Here is a 22339-nt window from a genome sequence, read left to right as displayed (position 1 = left end):
ATCAGTTCTCGGCCCCATTCTGTTTACTCTCTACATGCTCCCCCTTGGATGTGTCATCAGCAGACATGGGATGTCTTCCCATTGCTATGCTGATGATACCCAGCTGTACATCAAAACTGCCCCAAGTCCTTCTGCAGCCATGTCATGCCACAGCACCTGTCTTAAAGAAATAAAGGCCTGGATGAGCACAAATTTCCTCCAGTTAAATAGCAGCAAAACTGAAGCTCTCCTTATTGGCACTCCACACCAGATTCTGTCATCCCCCATTCCTCATCTCACCTTTGACAGGCAGGACATCCCCCTTTTCTCCTCTGTCACTAATATGGGTGTTGACTTTTGATGACCATATAAGACATCTATGCAAAAACTCTCGAAAACATCTTTGAACTCCACCCCTTTCTAACCTTGTCAGCAGTGCAAAGTTAACTTTTTTGTCGACCGGCCAAATGGCTAGTTAATGTTCAAAATGGATTGTATAGGAAAGGCAAAAATAAGCCTTGGGCTTCAGCCTATTCCTTTTTTGGTCATTGATTGTGTGAATTTTTATTACATGAAATGGATTGGTGTAAACATGTATGATAATGTTTTTGTCAGTTGCATACAACAATTGTTGTTTTATTCCTTATGATATATGACCAAAATAAACTATTAATTAATTAATTAATTAATTCATTCATTCATTCAAATTTTACCAGCCACTCAATAGATTACCATTGTTTTTTTGGCTGGTGAGTGAAGCAAATCTACCAGCCACTTGCATATTTTACCAGCATTTGGCAGGTGGCTGGTGCTAATTTTGTGCCCTGTCTGTCAGATGCAGAGAAACTTGTTCATGCCTTTATCTCCTCAAGACTAGACCACTGCAATGCACTCTTCCCAGGGATCCCTGGCATGAGCATCCAGACACTTCAGTACATTCAGAACAGTGCTGCCAGGATCCTGATGAGTGCGAAAACACAAACATATAACACCAATTCTGTTTTCATTGTACTGGCTCTCTGTCTCCGTCAGGGTTGACTACAAAGCCCTGCTACTCACATACAAATCCATCCCTACCTACAGGAACTGATTATATCACAAACCTCCACCCACACCCTTAGATCTGCCAACAGCTTGCTCCTCCAGTCAGGGGCGCTGGATCCATTTCAGTGTCAGTGTGTGTGTATCAAGGCCTTTTCATACAGCTGTGGACTTGCATGCGGACCGTGGATGCACACACACTTCCATTCATACTTTTCGGGGTTCCATGGACACAGTCGCATTCCACATGTGTGCACAACTTTTGCAGAGTTGTGAGTATTACAAACCGCTGTGCAGTGTTTTTCTGATTAGCCTTTAAACATCATAATCTGTTACTCCAACTAGACTTGCTGGATCGTATTTAATTGTCTCACCGGCACTTTAAACAACATACCCACACCAACACACCCCCTTGTGTGGGGGTGGGGGGGTCGTTATGGGGTTTTTTAGGCTTATCTTGGAATTTTAGCAAGGCTAGTTAAAATAAGAATGTTCTGACAGCTCTGATGAGCTCAGGATTCATCTATAAGCGCTGCTTTATTACAAACAATTCCACCATATCAACCTGGAATCTGTATGTAACAGCTGACCTCTTTATATACCGTCAATGGTGTAGATGGGTAGCAGAACACAGAACATTAATTACCGTCAGATCCTGAGTATTCCGTTGTTAATGAAGTTACCACTGCTGTGCCATGTGCGTAAATGCACACATTTAAAGACACTTTCTGTTTCAGCTGCTGTGTGATGCTGCAGGTATTTAATAAACTCAAAGGAAAGAATCTGACACAAAGCAGTTGTGAGCAACAAGCAGAACATCAGTACTGATGTTTCTGCTACATCCCGGATTACATTAAGCGTAACCTGAACAACATTAGTGTAAAATTCAGACATTAACACGTTTCAGACTTGCCTGAGTCATATTATTAGCATTTGATATTATTTTGACATTTGACATTTCAGTAGATTATGTTATAGATGTAAAATACTACAGAAGTAAAAGAGGCAAAATACATGAAAATTGGTTTGTGATTGTGGAGAGCTCTGTGTGTGCGCATCTTTGCTAATTAAACCCACACAATTTGAAGCTTTTGTGCTCTGCAGTTTTCATTATGGACTGATCTCTGTGCTGAAATGTGGAGGAAAGCATGAAACACTGGAAACCGCTCTGCTCACTGTAAACAGTAACTTTACTGCCTGTAATATATCCATGACCTGTATGCATCTTGTTTTGTGCAGCAACATATTCCCCCCCTTGCTCCATGTTAAGTTTCACTCTGTTACATTAAAATACTAGCTTTGAGAAGCAGAAATATGCTGGGCTCGGCTCAAACCATTTGGGGCTGAAGCAGTGGCAGCCCACAGGACCTACAGGACAGACCCAGAGCTTTGGCACCGTGCTCACAGTTGTTGTGTTCACTGTTGCTATTGACATGAACACAAACAAGATGCCTTCCTGCATCTTTTTACCGTAAGTGTTGTAAAATAGGGGCCTTTGAAGGGCATTTGATATAGTGATTTGTGGCTTAAAAAGAATGTGAGAGAAGGTGCCAGTGCCTCCATGCCCCCAGTACCAAGCTCTGCACCATGGGGGATTGAACCTTCTGCTCTGCTGTCATTTGTCATGGGTTAAATTTTGACCTGACAGAGCCACTAAATGAAACATCAGGGGGCCAAAAACATGAAAAAAAAATCTTTTAGACAATGTCCTTGATTTTCAATTTCATGGAAATTTGGACATTATTTGGCCAAAGTAATGAATGGACAGAACAAGTGATTGGAATCAACAGTGTTAGTGGTCTGTGCTGGGATAAAAACAGCAGTTTCATTATTCATAGGAGCTCATCAATGCATTTTTAACAATCAGAATTATCTTTATTTCATATATTGACATCATTTCAAACAATCAGCTGTAGCCAAGCAAACAACAATTTGCCATGATGAATATGATGAGTCAATAACATGACCAGCAACATAATGAAAAGCTTTAATCTTACCTTTAACTTTAACATAAGCTCATTCTGTGTATGCTGTTTCAGAATCAAGACAGAAGTGGTGGAGAGCAGAAGATGAGCTGGAGCTTAGTGTTGCAGAATGGCCCGCAGCTCTGTTTCAGGCTGTGTTTACACCAGCAAGAAGGTTTTAAATTCATTATAAGCAGCCGTATGCAGCCAATGGAGGAGGTATCATGGTGGAGGCTGGGGTTGGCAAGTTGGTGGGGAGGGGGGAGAAAGGGGAGTTTCAGGAGGCCAGCCTGGATGGAGATGCAGAAGACCAGACCAGTGGTAAAACTTTCAATCCACAGTGTGTCCACACAATCATTTAGTGCAAAAATGTATTTAAAAATTTTGCCTATCTGAAGCTTATATGAGGCTTCAGCAGTCTGAGTTAGTCATTTCAAGTGGATATCTGCCACATTTACAGTCTTTTTAGCATCAAAGTCCCTCTTTGTGTTTCCTCGGACAGTGTTTCCGAGTATGAACTGTTTCAATGTTCATTTAAGCTCCTGACTGCTGTTTTAAGACAGACTTGAAAAATTGGGAACCAGTCTTTTAATGAGAACCTTCACAAATCTCACTCTATGAAAAGTTAGTTGAACAAATTGTTGGTGTTGAAAGACAGAGGTAAAAATGTTTTTGCTCTCTCTCTGGTAGTCTTATTATGATGATATGTAACTCCCCTAAATTCAACTCCCTGGCAGTGACACTATACGTGTTAACTGTTTTACTCCAACTGAAAGCTCCACTTGTTCTGTAGTAGTTCGGTCAGTAAAAAAGGTGTCAAAAAGTCATTAGCTGCTTTGTCTCACCTAAGGTTAGCTAAACACTCAGCATCTTAACTCTCTCTGACTATACAGAAATAAAAAACATGACTTTTTCTGTGCTTTTTATCCTAGGTTTCTTCAAAACTACAGTACAGGTACAAAAGTTTTGTTTTTCTAATTCTGCTATCAGAAAGCTAGCTGCCTGTAAATGTACAGATATGCACACAGGGGATACTAGCTTAAGTGAAGTTTGGGAGAAAATGCAGAAAGTTGTTAAAAGTTTCACAGAGTGATGAATTCAACATATTTTGTTATTGTGAGACTGTCATGTCACTAAACTTACTCTACATACTTCATGTACTAGACTTGGCATAAATATAGAATTTGAATGTCTGTTACATGATGTGCATGTTCTAATAAAATTCTCTTTCTTTTAGCATAGTTTAGTGTATGCTCGCTGTTTATTGTATTAGATGCAGTGGTGGAAAGTAAGTAAGTACATTTACTCAAGTACTGTATTTAAGTACAGTTTTGAGGCACTTGTACTTTACCATTTCCATTTGATACTACTTTATACTTCCACTCAACTACATTTCAGAGGGAAGTATTGTACTTTCTACTCCACTACATTTATTTGACAGCTTTAGCTACTTCTCAGATGAAGATTTGACATAATGGATAATATCACAAGCTTTTAAAATACAACACATTGTTAAAGATGAAACCAGTGGTTTCCAACGTTTTTGGCCTTTGACGTCTTACAAAAAGCAGTGTGTAGTCAAGGTCACATTTCAGATATCTATGAGTTGTTAGTAGTATGTTACTTACTTTATGACCCCTGGAGGCTACACAGTTGGACTCACAAATTAGCATGCCAGTGGCGCTGGCCAAGGTAATTTCAATCACGAGCGGGCACATGCTCAGGCAAATTCATGGGAAACTGCCCTTTATATTCTTAAACATCTTGCGTGCAGAGGTGGCATTTTGTACATCCCTAGTGCATGCATTCCAGGACAAGGTGGAGTCAAGGTGATGTGAGTGATGAGTTTAGAACAAATGCAGAGAATGTGTGCTTCGCTTACTAGACTGATTTCTGCAGTCTTTTATAAGTTCATGTTCTCTTTCACCATCATGTGTTTAAGATCCACATTGAAAGCAGTCTGCATTAAGGTCCTTTAATGTCAGCATGACGTTAGCAGTTGTAATTAATGACACATATTGTGCATTAATTAACATTTAGAAATGTTCTTATATCTGCTTATAACTATATTATAGTGTGTTATAAACCATTTATTAGATTTTAAAATACTGCTTATAAACGCCACAAATTGGGCAAAATTAAAACTGAAGACTTTTTTGATGAGTGTGGAATATATAAGAGGAGATTTCACTCAGAAATGACATGTATATAAAGTAAAAGAATAGAAGTATGAATCGAAAAGGGACAAACAAACTTTGGTCTGCAAAGTCTACAGTCCAAAACAAAACCATAGATCTTTTCATCAAGATATAACTGACTTGTATACAAAAATGTAACACGTATAATACATATTTTTATTAAAAAGTTACTTTCTGTCATTTTAAATTTTAGATTCTGGATGTAGATTTATAGAACTTTCCACTACATGTTAGGCACTATACGTCTGTCATTACTCGGACATAATAAAACTACTGCTGCAAATGTAATAACACCTGAAATATGGAACCAGTCTGATGAGGCAAAACTATTTCCTCCCTCAGGTGAGCAACATAGACATTCCCTCTGTCTCTCTACCTTTGAACATGCAAGACAAGCATACATGAACACATGCACTTGTTTGGTTACTGTGACTCAGTCCCTAATCCTCTGCTTGTTCTGTTCTTTGTTTTCCCACCTCAGTGTTGTAATTTTGTTTTTGTTTGCCTGGATATCTTAAGATTCAGTGCGTGTGGGGAGTAGATTCCATTAAGTGTTTGTTACTTCACTGAAATAATAAGAGTGGTGAGTAAGTCTGACCTCAAATGTCAGTGTGCCAGTGCACTCTTTTCCAGGTAAATGCTGCTCATAGCTGCTGCAACTAGTCATCCACCCATGCCTGCCCAGCAAGCCCTGACAAATCTAGGTAAAGCTTCAGAGACACATAAAAGAGCTTGATGAGCATGCTGTTTGGCTGCCATAGGTCTTTGTTATTTAGCTTGAAAGGGTTGACATTTAAAGCTGTTAATAAAGTTCATTGAACTTTACCCGGCAGTAGTATCAGTGTCAGCCATTAAGTCGTCCAATAGTCATATGACTTTTTTTTTGCGTGACTGATGTTGTGTTTAAGAAATGCTAACTCTGCATTAATGTGTACAATGACATTTTTGTTGAAAATAAAAAAAGTGATAGTTATGACAAAACAATGTTAATTGAGAAGTAACATTTAATAAAGTCTTCAAGATGAAAATACACCTTGTTACAGAATTGTATTGACAACCAGTAACCGCCACCACTGTGAGTCACCTTAATACGCTCTACAATGCATGCCTTTATCAACAAAAACAAAAAACCTGCTGCTCTACTAATTATTTACAGTGCAATTAGCTCCCAGAAATGAATGTGTAAGGATGTTATTGTTATTTGGAGGCAGACTGAGGATAAGCAGTTCACACAACCAATATCAGCCTCTAACTTAGGCTAGCTAGCAAGCCCATTAACCTTTGGAGATCATGAGTAGTATGAGTCTAAGATACAGTAAATGAATGACATTATGTCACCTGAGTAAAAAAGTACTTCATTATTTTATTTTAAATGGTTTACTCTCACTATTTACTGACCGTAAATAAAAACCTTTGTGGTTATTATTAATATAGATGTGAACCAGTCTTTTCTAATGGTTAGGTGTCCATTCTTTATGCTATCCTTTAGATAAAGGATAGCAGCATTTTAGCATTTTACTGACTCTAATGCACTTTGTGACTTAAAGTGCTATGCAAAATGGGGCTTAAAACCCCTCCAAAGATGTGGTCCTTCTAAGAAGATCCACAAGAAATATTACTCATGTATGATGACTTTGATTTCCCCCAACCACTCACTGGCAACTGAAACACATTGTTTACTATAGACCAGCGATAACAACAATAATGTCAAACCTCCCCTGTCAATAAATTTCATGCTAGCTGTGTATACCACTCAGTGACAATATATTACTTCAAAATACTCACATCTTTATTAATAGTATAAAAAACTTGTTTTGCTTGTGTATAAACCACTTGTGCTGCTGCTTGTGGGTTCATAGTTTCCCACAACCTCTACAGAATAGGTCATCAGATAACTTCTTAAACCTCACACCAGCATCTTTGCCTATAGGCAAAGTTTAACCCAGAAAATGATACTTTTTAAAATAAAAAAAAGTGATATAAATCCAATGTTGGCAAAGCAACCAGAAAACAAGAGCTTCTTGAGAACAAAACATACACAAAATTCATCAGTAAACATTTATAAGTAAATTAGTGACTGCATGTATGGCTTTAACCAAATAATGCTATAAAGTGATTATACAACTACAAATCTAAAATTTTGACACAGACTACAACACGGTATCCTGATAACCCTTGTTCTAAAAAAATACTCTTGACATTAAAAAAATATATTTCCTGTTTTGCCAAAAGTTAAATGAGAAGAATATTTTTAAAAGCTTAAATATATGTATAACAAACAAGTGTTCTCAAAACACCTAAGAATTACTTTATGCCAGTCGATTCATTAAGATACTGTAGGTTAAACACAGACCAATTTATATTTGTCTTGCCCTACAAAATACAGTTTATACTCCTGTAAATAAGACCAATAACTTGACTATATGAATTAATGAACAAAGAGTAATGCATATACAGCACAAACTCCCTGCACACAACACCAGTCATTTAAAGCCGGTCAAATGAAACTGCACACACTCCCCTCACTGTACAATACTAAAACTTCAAATGTCCTCTAGTATACAAGTCCTTTAAAGATCCAAGTGTCCATTCTATGGCTCTGAATCTCTTTGGCTTCAAATCAAGCTGGAAACTACTGTATGTAGAGGCCACTACTTATGACACACCTGGACAATGTCACTAGACTGGCCCATATTCAGACTGGCAGTCCATTTCTGATTTTTAGCAAGTCTAGATTGGAATCATATTGAAAGCGATGAAGTGTATACAACATAAACCAAACAACTAAAACTGTCTTTTGAAAATAATGCATTATCATATAAAATAATGCATACTGCCAAAGTCACATTCCATAGGATTTTACAACTGGATCTCCAAGGACACACCAACTGAGGGCAACTTGTTACTCTAATGTAACAAACAATGGAAGTTTCACAGAAACCAGCGAATGTGTACCTAACATTCTTGTGCGGGTTACAATAAATACCTGATTGCAAGTCAGGCATTTTCACCACACACAAAACATCAGATGCTTTATATAACAGGTTTGAATTCATGCTTAGAGAGAAAAGAAACACACTAATTATGCTCTCTCTGTGACAAATTCAAGCCTGAACCAACTCAGAACATTACTGTCGGGTTCCAAAATGCCCTGCCGGGCAGATGTGCCGGGTTCATTCAAGTCTAGGTTGCATACACCGGCTCCCCTGAGAAACAGAGCAAAAAATTAGTGATCAATCAAAAAGGTTAGTGATCAATATATCAAAAGTCATTGGATAAGCACTTTACATAGAGGTACCTAAATACATGCAATGTGAAATATTAACAAATGTTAATATTGAAATAAAAGTCATCATTGGTGCAGCAAGTTTTTTTCTAAGTACTACTACTGCTGTCAAGACTTTTCACTCTGGAAGAAAGTGTTCCACTAATGGATAGACGTTTCAGTCCCTAGAGGCACGCCGCTAGGGTAGCATTGACAGCAAGTACATCTACAAATAGATGTTCAAATGCAAAGTTAGGTCAAATGGCTGTGCTGTTTGAGCAGCCTTGAAGTCTACTTATCTACCTGGGAACCACTGCTCACAAAGTGCTCTGTATGACACTTCAAAAGCACACCAGCATACTTTACAGCACTCGACAACAGCAAACATCGACCAGAAGTGAACAGGGAGGAACCAGACTTATAGGTTTGTAGATGTACTGTATACTAGGAACATTTTGTTTACTAAGTTCACAAGTGACATTGACTCATTATTTGTTCAGGCTCTTCATGTCTGAGCTCTGCCTCGCCAAAAAGCTGAACTACAAACTTGCCACAAGGTGCAACTTTCACAGTTTACAACTGTTTAAATGACCCCTGGCTACAACTGTTAGTGGGCTGTGAGCGAGCAGTCGGCGCCAGCTGACTCCTCAGCAGACTTGCTTTCGCAATTTAGTGCTTTTTTTGCATGTAAAAATGAAAGAGACAAGCATGTTTGTTTTTATAGGGTACATACCATGATATGAGGGTAGCTGCCCATCTGCAGTAGACACTCCAGGGTCTCTATCATCTGCTCTTTGCGGAGTGTATGGAGTCTGATGTGATTGAGGGATTTACTGCTTTCCAGCTCATGTACGGTTGCCTTTAGAGCCACTGAGGCACACTGAAGGACACTCATTCCTGTGCACAAACAAACAGATGGATTACTAGACTTATGAGGAGCTGTTGATTGTCTCCAGGCAGTACAGATTTAATGATTACAAAACAATGATATAAAAAAAACACAAAATGAATATGTGGAACCAACAGCAAGCTGTCCTTAAATCATGACATCCAAGTTCTTGTGCAAGACACTTAAAAACATCGAGTGTCGAGGCTTGTTTAGTGAGAAAGACAGTACATACCGGAGTTATCAGTGGCTTCGAGGTCAACATACACACCGTCCATCATTGTGTGTTTTAGAACCTACAAGAAAACATACATACTGATTTACACAAACAGACTTTTATATGAACATGTGTGAACATATATATATGTTCACAGACATATTTAAGATTCTAAAGCGTGCTTTAAAAGCATTGCTCTCTATGAAGTACAGACAGTTTGGGAAAGGAGTTGTGACCAGACTCTGCTGTTCTTGTCCTGGATGTGTAGATTTGCAATTGAGAATAAAGACCAGTTAAATATGAATACAGTATAAGGTAGCACAGATATGTTGCCATGTTGTAGGACATACTGACAGGTACCACAGCTGTTATACAGTCCTGCAGATTCTTAGATGAGGATACAGTGAAGTGAAGACTTTTCGTTGTGAACTGTCTATATGTTGCTCAGCGTATCCATATAATGTAACCACCTCCTACACTGCTGATGATGTGCACTATACGGACTAGAAAGCTGTGTGCGATTTGATGGGAACAAGAACACAAGATTTAATGAAGTCCATTTGGCATGTAGAATAGCTTTTGGCACTATTTGGAATTCAAATTGGAGGCTACCAACGAAGCACATACCTGCCGCCTTCAGATGGTTGTGGGTAGTCAACTGAAAGCAAAGGCTTTGCAACAGCCTAAAAGCTGTTGTGGTTGAGAGATTCTGATAAGAATCAGACATTAATCTTCAGTCTGCCTTGCTGGCATTATTGCCTTCAAAAGGCTGGGGGCAGATAGTGTTAAAAATCTTGCCACCACCAATAAAGTGTACAGCTAGATTGCCAGCAGCAATCCCCCAACAATGCTTTTCCTCCACTGTGGTGCATGGAGACTTGCCTTATGCTGGTGTTGGTGGTATTGTGTAATATGCATCCAGGTAATGACAGGTTAGATTCATCTATTAAAACCTGAAATAACTGCTCTGTTACACACCAACTATGTGACCTAATTACAGAGGAGCCCCATATACTGGTTACCATTTAAAAAGCGGTACACCCTTTGATATACTGATGCTCTTTGTTTTCTAAAGCACACTTCCATCATGAAATTGAAATCATGAAACACATTCAGTAACTCAACAAAAGCAGGACACTAAATGACACGCTGTATGCAACTGTTACGTCTTACAAAACCGGCTATGTTGGTTTTTGTCAGAGACATTTACAGACTTTATTTACTGACAAAGATGAAACCTTCTTGATGTGAAAGCCAATAAACATGTACCTGACCAACCAGTTGTAGTTTGGATCTGAGGACACTGTATCTGTAGCATATCCAATAAAAACAGAGTTGTGTTTCTCGTTAAAAGATGATCTGATAAGTAGGTCATGAAGTGCTTGATAGGTGCTTATGAAGTGTGAGCTGCACAATGACATTTCTGCAATAAGGATAAATGTGTTGTCCTACATGCACATGATAAGTCGTCTTTTCCAATGTGTCACCTGACTGGTGATTACATTTTCTAAAATTAGTTTTCTTAATTTGAAATTTGCCAATCTGACCAATCGCTGCCATTTTGAAACTTTTTGAACCCAGAGTGATGTTGTGCATCATTTGCTTATGTTTTGCCCAAATCCCATGAGTGCTGACTGAAATATCATGTGACGGATGTGAGGACGATGAATGAAAAGAGTGCAGAGGAAAGCAAGGCTCTAACCTCCAGGACCCTGATGTAGCCTTTCTCAGCGCTGAGGTGGAGGCAGGACTTTCCTGAGTTGTTCCGCTCGTTGATGTTGGCGCCTAAATGGATCAGATCTGCCACCATCGAGTGATGGTTGTGCTTTGCTGCATGGAGGAGGGCAGTCTGGAAACAGAGAGCCATTAACATTAAATTATGGATTGTCAAATGATGAGACAACTATATAATGCAAACTGTATCGTGTGTTGAAAGCGTCTGCTCCACCCTGCTGTCATTCATTTCTTTTCTTACATCTGTCATTAACTGGAAGAACTACTGATATGAAACGCCGACAACCTGTGTAAACAGAGCTGTAAAATAAATGTTGACAGTTTTGGATTGCTTCCTAAATATCCTCCTAATATCAGTTCTAAAATACTTTCCATATTCTTTAGTATGAATCTTCATCATACCATGATACACTGTGAATCAGTATTTGTGAGACTTTTATGACCCAATCAATGCCCTGCTACAACAAATAATAGGCCTCATGCAAGAACCACTCGTATGAACAGATGTGAAGCACATACTAGTGATTTAAGAGAATTTGTGGCATTCACAGATTTTCTCCTTCTTCCAATTTTTTCTGAGCTATGAGCAAATTTACACATGGTCCAGACTTGTCGTCCACGAACAGTCAGGCTTATCTGACCTGAAATCATAATGCCTGAATCTGAATGAAGTTGAGTGAGTTTTTTTTTAAAGATTTTATGGTTTTATTGGCATATGTCAGCACAGCAGCTTGTACATTTCAGCAGTTGTTGTAAACAGCTGCCTCAGGGTCTTCCTGCAGGTGTCTGTCCAGTATCATCTGACAGGGTAACATCACCTACTGTAGGCTATAGTATTCTCTCCTCTAATATCTCTGTGACTGTCACATGACCACTTCTCATGTTGGTCAAGGAGCAATTTGCTTTAAAAAAGACGCTGCTCTGATGACACGTCATTGGCGTCTGGATTCATATTTTCTAATTGTTTCAGCTCCACTAATAAAACGATTAAAACTGATAAATGTCTGCTGATTTGTGCTTTGAAATTCTTCCTTTTAATCTTTTGTAACATTTTTGTCAATGAAACTTGCCAACAAACGGAGTGGAACAGATCACCTTATATAGCAATTTTAGGGACATTGTTGACGCTAATGATCAAATTTCATGAACGTGTACTTCCTCACTAACAGGTGACATTCTTCAGGCTGAAACAAGTCATTCACAACAAGTTTGTGCAGTTTGTTGAAGCTGACTAGGAACATTTGTACAAGCAAAACTCACTGAGAAAAGTAAGACTGTTCTTGCGTGAGGCCCAATGAGTCAGTAGTGGAGATTCATTGAGAAGGGGATCAAGTTATTTAGCATTAGAGATTATAAGTGAGATTTAAATACAAAAACTACTAATCTCAAATGTCTTTGTACTGCACCATTCCATCAGAGTCTTTGAGGTCCAGGCTGTTGAGTGCGGCCATCCTGTTTGCAATGGCGTAGCCCAGCGCCCTCTTTCCAACACATGCCACTTCATGGAGAGCTCTGGAGAGGGAGAGAGGGACAACATGTTTAGACAAAAAAAAAAAACCAAGGTATTTACTGACACAAAGGCAGCAGGCAATCTTGTAAGAGGATAACAGGTCTGAACCTGGGTTACATTTGAACCTGTGTAGTTAGAGGTCTTTCATAAAGTGCCCAGGGAAAATGGGACTTAATTGCAAGAATCCTGCAGGCTTGAGCGAGTTTCACAAACTGAAGTAACTCCTTTCTGACAGCTGACATTTTGACTTGTCACAGCAGGAATATCACAAGTTACTAATAACATCATTTAGTAATGAGAATTCCAGCTCTTTTTATTGAGCCAAGTCATTTGGCTGAGCTCAGCAATAAGAGCCGGCTCTTTCAGCTCCCAAACGGCTTTTCATTTAGTACCACTTCTTCTTTATAATTCAATCAAATTTAGCAATATTCTGACCTATGACTGGTATGTGTGCACATATATCACTTATTTATTCAATGTAATTATACTAAACCTTATAATTTCCAGAATACCATAATTTTACCATATGTTCAGTATAAAAACATTAAATAATGTAAAAACAAGACTATTATACATGTGTATTGAACATTTTATTTATATTGAACTATCCAAAACAGTGTCAGGCCAGTGTTAAAAATGCTAAATAAAATGCCTGCTTTTAACCTGATGGTGTGATCTCTGTCTGTCAATACATGTGATTGGTCGCAAGCACATACACATCAACACAACATTCAGTCAGTGCATGGAGCAGTGTGGCAAAAAGATTATTCTGTCTTGTATAAATTACAAAAAAAAAAGAAAGAAAAAAGAAATGGCTCTCAGATGGGAGCTGGCTCACAGAGTCGACTCCTTCGCGACTGACACATCACTATCATGACTGAGTTTTGCTGAGATCAAAGCCAGCGCCAAACTTACGTCCTGCCGTGTTCATCGGTGGCCAGCAGCACCGCGTCCGAGATGTCCCTCAGCTGGCTCTCCTCTCTCTGCAGCTGTGTCCAGAAGAAAGTAGAACTGTTGAGGTTCCGGTCCTGGTTCTGTGGACCCAGCCACTCGTCCCCTCTTCCACCATCACTTCCTGTGTTTCCTTCTTGCAGCAGCTCGATGCTGGAGGGCTGAGGGCTGGTGTGCATGACGCCAGGAGGGGACATGGCCTGCTGGTACTCTGCTGTGCCTGGTGAGTAGGTCATGTAGGACTGGGGGCTGAGAATCATTTCATCTGACTCGTCACTGTTGTAACCTGCACCTTGGGGAGACAATATGGCATGTGAGGAGCTGCTTGTTAACACATTTATCAGGGTCATATTTTAAGGAGTAGCTATATAAATGTGAATATGGTCCCTGTGAATTACCATTTGACTCAGGAGACCTCTCAGGTGACACTGGAGAGGCGGAGGGGGACAGAGTTTGGGGAGGGGAGCGGTAGGTGTTGCTGGTCCTGAGATCCTCCTCCAGCACCTCCACAATGATTGCCAGCTCCTCCAGGCTTTTTGTGGGGTGTTTTCTCTGAAAGCCAAGGCATGCAGAGTCATTTGAACTGCTCCTCGCGACTGATTTACAGCGTTTCATAAACCTGCCTTTTACATAAAGCCGGAGGAGGAGCTGGGGTCTGTGTTTTTCACTCACCTTGGTAGTTCGGCGTCCTGTGCGAGTTTTGACTCGTTTCTTGTCTCCTGTGAAAGAAAAAGTCAAGTTGAAGTTGCTCATTTCTGGTGGTTCATGAACAACACAACCTCTGTATCTAACTAGTTTACAGCTCATTAACTATTAAAGTAGGAAATCTGCACCTCAATTACTAACTCTCATGGATTTGGGTTTTACTGACCTTTGAGTGTTTTGCTGTACTCCGTCTCCTAGAATCACACATGATGTGAAAAGAAAAGAACGGCTGCATTAGTAAGACACAAACACAAGCATAACATTTCCTTGTTTGCTGGCCTAACAGTATAGAATTTACGACTAACCTCTTTACTGTTTACGTCTTGAGCTCAGCTTATTTAGGAAGGTAAAGAATGCGTATTCAAAGCCTAACTGCACTGACACATTTCAGCTTAGCCCCAGTTTGTGCCTCTCATGTATTGCAAACATTCATGTGACAGAGTAACCATTGGTTTCTCTAAAAGATAATTAACCAGCAATGTTTGAAAAACACTGAAGGGCACTGTGAACACTTACCTCTGTTCTGAAAGTATTTCCAGAATCCCCAAAGACTCAGTTAATTATCTTTTAGAGAAACTGATGGTTACATCTGTGACCTAAATGTAAGCTAACACATGAGAGGAACAAACTGGGGCTGATTTCAGCTCTTCTTCAAGTCAGCTGTGATGCAGTCTGTCATGTATGAATGCAATCTCCACCAAATATGGGGCAGGAGTCCAAAATCCAAGGTTTTATAACTGATATCCAACTGTTGATCCCACTTGGAATGCCAAACAAAAACAATGATGTTCACCTGTTGTTTAACTGGTCTGAACATGAAAAAATGGGACAGATTGTAGCCGTCAAGCAATTTAGTCATTAAGTGAAGAAAATGTGACCTTTTCATGTTTTTTAACTCTTGTTTAGTATCCATTGTTAGATAGTTAAATCTGGAAATGTATCCTCACTTTAAGTCTTTCACAAGAAGTTTTAAAACGTTTGCTGTAGTGCTAGCATCATGAAAAATATTCTCACAGCTGAGAGGATCATTCTGCCAGATTTCAAAATGAAGATAAAATAAACATGTTTAATAATCAACCAGAAAAATTAATCAGGATGGTAGAAACAAATGTAAAAAAACTCGCTGAGTACAAGGATTCTCACTTGTGTGGATGGTATTCATGAATTTCACTGGGTTGCAGTTTATGAAAGATTCCTCTCAGTCTATGCATAATTTTGGTGAAACTTAAAGGCAAATTTTCAAAATTTTTAAATCAAGACACAATCAGGGGAATTGTGCTGATATTGTTAGAGTATATGTTGTTTAAAACCTCACAAAAGACGGAAAAGAAGGACGACGGATCTGGTCGCTCAAAATGTCTAATGAGCTTTGCTAAATTACAGGAAGTGAAATCATATTTAGTTTCCCATGGCTGTAAAAATATCTAACCTGTGGATTGTTACCTGAAAGTCTTGAGGATCCCAGCCTTGGGCTGCGCGGATGTTCCTCAGCAGATCCTTTACTGGCATCTTGACACGCACTCCAAGGTAGACCTTGTCACCAGTGTAACTGGAACATTTTGAACCTGGAGAAGAAACAATGGCAGATGAAACCAATATGTTGGGATCAGACCACACAGCATTAAAACAGAATCAGTTGTCTTCTATTGTGAGACACAACATGAAATTAGGTCATAAATAGACTAATTCTGCAGTTTGATACCAGCATTATGGATCATTTATTGTGTCAGTAAGTTATTAATATGAGATGCTACTTTGTTTTCTCTGACTGTATTTGAGCTGTAAACATAAATTAATATTAACTGAAAATGGACAAAGTGGCTTCAAATAGCTCTGTTCTGACACTTAATTGCTACACAGGGTTGTACAGCTGGATGTTTCTATAGCTGTAATGAATGTCCGTATGTTAATGCAAGAGCAAACAGTAACTTTTTCATCCTCTACCTGTATCTGTAACCAAAATAGTAGCTATTGAGCTCATTTATTTCTGTAAATAACTGGTTAAGACAACAGTTTTTCAGCTGTGGCTCTTAAGTACAATTTTGTGTCACTTTATCCACTATGTTGTGCCTTTTGCTCCCCTGTATGTATTTGACAGGGACTTTTACACATTTCTGTATGTAGATGGGTGTTCTGGGCGAAATCTGACCCAAAAATATTACCGTTCAAAAATGTTTTTGCTTCCTTCACATTCACCAAAATCATTATGACTTTAATCACCCCAAGGGTTAATCACCCATTTATTAATGTCTGATTATGTATAATGAAAAATAGCTTTTTGAGAAATTTGGTATAGAGAATAATGAAAGGATACTGTGAAGGGACACAATATGAACAGTAGCCTATAGGGTTAAGTGTGGTTATATAACGTGAATATGACTGTATTTGTACTGTAAATATCTAGAATATAAACTTGGATAATTGAATTCCTGCTGTATTACGAGTTAAAGCTGTAAAGGAGACACATTAACATTCTTCTAATAGGTGGTTTAGCTTGAGAATTAAAAGTGTCAATCAGAAAAATACATCAGATTGTTCCTTTACAAGGCGTATACCTCTACTGAGTTCCAGAAATACTGGCCAAAACATGTTACTGAACCCATTAAACTGTCAGGGCGAGTTGTCCTACCTTTGTTATTACCGCCCACATCCTGAACGATCAGACGGGGAACAGGTGTGTGTGGCTCGGCCAAGCCCGCCGCTGTGTCCCCCGGCCGTGGAGAGAGCCCAGCCTCACTCCCTGTCGAGCCATAAGCCCTTTGTTTTGGGTCCTTTCTTTTATAACGTCCTCTCATCTTGTGCAACTGGAAAAGAAAATGTTGCGAATAATGAGCAACGGGGACTTTTCCCTGTGTTAGAGTTTAAAATATAATACTGACCCGAGTCCAACTGGACGTACTTTCAACCGCCTTCAGCACCTGTTATCCAGGTAAACTGACAGCTCTGTTATATGATACTGACTTTACTAATGGGGATGACGATGACGTCGAGACGCCCACTGCTTGGAGAAAACCCGCCCAAGGTCCTGATGTTCAAAACAGTTTGACTAACGCATATCATTTCATATTTTAACAAATTGAGTTTGTATTATGTGTTCAGAAACAAGTTACATACCCAGACTTCAGGCTGCATAGAGGTCGAAAAAAATCTGACACAGAACTGTCCCCACCTCGAGATGAGATAGCATCCCTAGGCTACAGTTTATTGTGTTGTTAACAACCTAATAATGCGATAACGCTGGATGACTCATTTCCACCTAACAAGAGAGGGCGAGTAGGGAGTCTCTGTAGACCGGAGCAGCGTTGCCAGATGGGAAATGTGAAATTATCGTACCAGAGGCTTAAAATGATCGTGTTCTGAGGAAAATTATCGTACGCGAGTCATAACCAAGAGAACAAATAGGAGTAAATGTGTAAGTTCAGAAAACACGGTCTGCTGCTGCTGCCTTTGATGACTGCAACACCTGCTGCGTTTATGGAGGCGCCATAAAGTCCCACTTTGTCACAACTCACATTTCACGACAACTCAAAACATTTCTAAATTACTAATGTAAAATATCTTATCGAATGAGGCATATGGGAGAGGAAAACATTCATGTTTGAAGCTATTTAGACAGTGTGATGTTTAGATGTTGCTCTAGAAATCTAGGCTACTGTCCAATTGGTTGCATCTTTGCTTGATGTGAGTTTTTTTCCCACAGCACTGGAAGGCAGCAATTGACACACTTGTGGGACGTTGCACTTACAGGTTGCCCTGTACTGTCACAATATGATCAAATTATCGTACATCATGGGACTTCTGGCATTACTGATCAGACAGATGGCAAAATTATTGTGCAATTACGATAATTATCGTACATTTGGCAACACTGAACCGGAGACTTTGAGAGGTCGGGGTAACTATTTTGAACGGGCGGGATAACCATCAATTTTATTTAAAATTTAACCAATCAGAGGCTTGCATTTCTCTATCAATCAAAAACGAATTTCACCAATACGCCACCTGACCCGAACCTAATGCGCTAATCGGTTTGCGTGATCTTGAGAATCCAGCAAAGTAGGTCTATCTGCGTACTTACAGTATCTACACGACATACCCACTTTACTACATGATAAACCCACTGTGCTACACGCACACCCACTTTACTACATGACACACCCACTTAGGTTTGGGCATGAGGAGGGGGATGGTTAATCAATGTTTAGGTTTGAAGTTTGCCATGAGTGAAAGAATAGGCAAATCTGTTTTAAATTACGTTTTGTAACACGTTCACATCAATATCAACATTAACAAATAATATAGATACTGGAAACATTATAGAGAATATAAAGTTATGTACAAAATATAATTGATTTTAATGTTATTTTTGAAATATTGTATAAAAAAGAATGAGCTAATTTTAGTTTACTTTAGATGCCTATGTAATAACCACCAAAGTTGATAACTAAGTAACCACTATTGCCTCATCGTTATTATGTTCCTGTTTTATTGTCTAGGTTTTGTATTTCTAGGTGTTGTATGTTCCTTTGTCTAGTTCTCTTAGTTCTACATGTATCATGTTCCCTATCTAGTTGTATTTCCCTGTCTAGACTTAATATGCCCCAGCTGTTTCTCGTTTGTAATCATCCCCATGTGTATTTTAGTCTTGTTCCCCAGTCAGTCTTTGTCAGATTGTAGAATCACTGTTGGAAAATTCCCTGTTAGCTAGTGTTACCTGTACCTGTCTAGAGAGATTCCCTGTTGACCTGCCTGTATGTATCTGAGTTCTCCTGGAAATATACCTTTGTTTGAACATTTCCGCGTGTGTCCTGCACTTGAGTTCACCTGCTCTACTACCATAACACTGTTCTTCCCCTTACTGATGGTTTGATGGTGGATAAATTATTTTCCTTTGGGATGAGCTCTCATCTGGCTTTAGGGATAATTTGCTTTTCCCACGCAATCCTCATGTTTCTCCAGAGGAGTTTCAGTACATCTGGGGCAGTCTTGTAGACACAATATGGAGCACTGTTTGGACCTGGTGCAGATGCCGATCTTACCTTCTTCACTGCCTCTTTCACCTCACTCGGCTTGGGAAGGCTGATGTCAAATTGAGGTTGTGGGAGTGAAATTGGTGGGATGTCAGTGGGGACAAGTATTAGTTCATCTTTTAGCTCATCAATGTGGATAATTCTGAGATGTCTACCTCCTCTTTTGACATTTTCAGGGATCCACTTTTCTGTTTTGTGTAAATGCCTTTTACAAATTTAAAGGGATCTTTGTAGAAGTATGTTCTTGCTTTCTCCTTTTTGCGTTGTTTTTTTAAATTCTCTGCTCTGTGCAGCTTTGAGAACCTCTGTTTTAGGTCCTCTTGAAGGAGGTTGATGCCCTCCCTTTCTTCTACTGTTGCTTTTTTCTACAACTTCCTCAGGTCTCTTCTTTCTTTAACAAGTTTTGGATTTCCTGGAGATGACAGGATTTGGGGGGAGGAGGCATGTCTTTTCTACTGACTTGTTCCTTCACTCCATATTTCTCCTTTCCATAGCTGTAGACTACATCACTCATCTTCTCCAACTTCTTTTCAGCGGACCACTTGATGCCACTTAAGATCAGGCTCAAATCATTGATGGTCACAATCATTGATCCCACTCCTTGCTATTAGTCTTTGTTCATTTCACCAATGGCTTACATCCTTCTTCTTCCTGCCATTGAGTTTCATTTGACTGATTTGACCTTCCTGTTGACATAATCTGGTCAATGCAGGGCCCTGAGTTGGAGATTTTCAAGCATTTCCATTTTCAAGTCCAGCCACACCTACAGGTCTGAAGGATGTGTCCATTTGCTGGTTTTTCAAGAGTACTGCCACATTTTTGATTAATTGTCATGTCCATGCCAAGGTTTGTTACCAGGAAGTCAGTCAGAGTCCTCTTGTGCCAACATTGACTGCAATAAGGGTATCATAGGTTAAGAACACCATGGTGACTTTTGCACAAGGATTATTCCTGGCACTGATTAATTGGGAATTGTTTGCAACATGCCAAACACTTCCACATATGGAAGGTGAGCTGCTGCTCTCTTACACCAGGGATGCACTGATGTCCCTCCATTCTACGGCAACTACTCCACCTGTGGATCTGCCCAAGGCTGGGAGAGTACAGCTGGTACGAAACAGACAAAGAGACAAAGAGAGGGGATAAGGCAGTGTCTCCAACAAAGAGGCAACAGATATGATACTATGCAATGCGTGGTCACTGAGACGCAAAATAGAGGGACTCTGCACCAATGCCAGGGTATGTTTTTGGTTCTGGGAATTGAGCAAGAGAGTGTTTACAGAGACTTGGCTCCACTGGGATATTCTAAACTTTCTGATTGAGCTGGAGGGTTGCTCTCTCACCCGGGTGAACAGAACTGAAACATCGGTGAAGAATCGAGGGGGTGGCATCTGTCTGTTTGTCAGTGATGTTGAACTGCTATGAGACCATTTTATCTTCCAAGGGAGTTCGGGAACATTATAATTTGTGTGGTGTATGTTCCTCCTGGTGGAAATGCGGCAAGAGCCGTGGCTCAAATAGCAGTCTGTGTTCACCAGCAATTGCAACGTACACCCAGGGCCCCTATTTTCATTTTAGGGGATTTTAATCACTGTAAATTAGATCTGTCTCTCCCTCGTTTGAATATGTTAAGTGTGACACATGAGTCACCAATTTTTTAGACAAATGTTATGGAAACATTGAACATACTTAACCTGCTAAACCAAAGCCTCATTTGTCAGATTCTGAGTAGTAAAGAGACCAAGACAGTGACTGTATGGTTGAGAGTTAGCATAGAGACACTCAGGGGATCTTTCCTTTGCACAAACTGGAACCTTTTTCATGATTTGGAAATTGATGAGACCAACAAAACAATAACAGACTATACAATTTTGTGTGGATAGTGTAGTTACCAAAAAGGACAATACAGTGTATCTCAACAATAAGCCCTGAAAAGGTAAAGGACTGCATCAACTGGAAAAAAACATTTCTTTCAGAAATCATGAAAGACTTGGTTTGAAAATAGTAAAAAAGGAACTTGAGGGATGCAAGGAAGCAAAACAGATAGATGGAGCAGAATTTTATTTGTTGATCTTAGCACTGCTTTTAATACACTTCAGTGCCCATCTGCTAATTCCGAAACTGAAACAGCTAAGTTTCAATACTTTTATAATTAAGTGATATTTTTCCTTTTAGACAAATCAAATCCAGCATGTCAGGGTGATCAATACCCTTTCAGAACCCAGATCAATCAGCACAGGTGTCCCACAGGGTTGTGTCAGCTCACCAGTTCTTTTTGCATTATACACAAATGAGTGTATATGCAGCTACCCTAGGAACCACACTCTAAAATTTTCAGATGACACTGCAATCCTCAGCTTACTGTACAATGACATAAGTCCTTCAGTGTATTTCACTGAAATCAAGAGTTTTATGCAGTGGTGCGATGCCAAGCATCTGATTTTAAATGTGAACAAAACTGAGGAGATGGTACTGGACCCTAAATCAGTGGGGGATCATAGTCCAGTGGTCATACATGATGAACCAATCAATTAGGTCTTTTCCTACATGTACTTTGGTGTTCACTTGGACAACACCTTCAGCTGGAAGGCCCATGTTTAAAGTTTGTGGCAGAGATTATACTTTTTATGCAGACTCAAAGTGTATGGGGGTGGATCAGAGGATTATGATTTTATTCTATCAGGCTGTATTAGAGAGCATAGTTAGGTATGGGACGTCAGCATGGAATGGTAATCTCTTTGTACAGACTGCCATGAAGGTTATGGAGACGAATGAACACCAGTCCCTCCAGTCAATATATGAGCAGTCGTAGTGTTTGATCCATCTCATATTCTCCATGCCAAGTATGAGCCCCTACCC

The 22339-nt window shown here is 39.5% G+C and overlaps 1 protein-coding gene across 2 annotated transcripts; it reads right to left on the bottom strand.

The window, feature by feature from the left end:
• Positions 1 to 6168: 6168 nt before the first annotated feature.
• Positions 6169 to 18677, bottom strand: zgc:113279 (uncharacterized protein LOC553749 homolog). Of its 2 annotated transcripts, none has more exons than XM_044353112.1 (12): positions 17350 to 18677; positions 17080 to 17254; positions 15894 to 16015; positions 14617 to 14644; positions 14418 to 14464; positions 14144 to 14297; positions 13710 to 14037; positions 12691 to 12796; positions 11253 to 11399; positions 9569 to 9629; positions 9181 to 9344; positions 6169 to 8388 (listed from the first exon to the last, which is right to left on the bottom strand). In XM_044353112.1, the coding sequence occupies exons 2-12, from the start codon at positions 17243 to 17245 to the stop codon at positions 8356 to 8358; spliced, it is 1356 nt and encodes a 451-aa protein (XP_044209047.1). In that variant the 5' UTR covers positions 17246 to 17254; positions 17350 to 18677; the 3' UTR covers positions 6169 to 8355. The 2 variants fall into 2 exon arrangements, with proteins under 2 accessions (XP_044209047.1, XP_044209046.1); XM_044353111.1 differs by having other exon boundaries at positions 17330 to 18676.
• Between the last annotated feature and the right edge of the window lie 3662 nt (positions 18678 to 22339).

The sequence above is a fragment of the Thunnus albacares genome, chromosome 6 (assembly GCF_914725855.1).
Source record: "Thunnus albacares chromosome 6, fThuAlb1.1, whole genome shotgun sequence".
NCBI lineage: Eukaryota > Metazoa > Chordata > Actinopteri > Scombriformes > Scombridae > Thunnus > Thunnus albacares.
The sequence above is the reverse complement of the archived record's forward strand: the minus strand, read 5'-3'. Positions and strand labels throughout refer to the sequence as shown.

Excerpts from the sequence above, each read along its gene's own strand:
- zgc:113279 (XM_044353112.1), bottom strand. The coding sequence starts at position 17,245 with ATGAGAGGACGTTATAAAAGAAAGGACCCAAAACAAAGGGCTTATGGC. Across the intron at positions 14,465-14,616 it reads GTACAGCAAAACACTCAAAG|GAGACAAGAAACGAGTCAAA; the intron begins GTCAGTAAAACC and ends TTTCTTTCACAG. Across the intron at positions 14,298-14,417 it reads CAGGACGCCGAACTACCAAG|AGAAAACACCCCACAAAAAG; the intron begins GTGAGTGAAAAA and ends CTTGGCTTTCAG.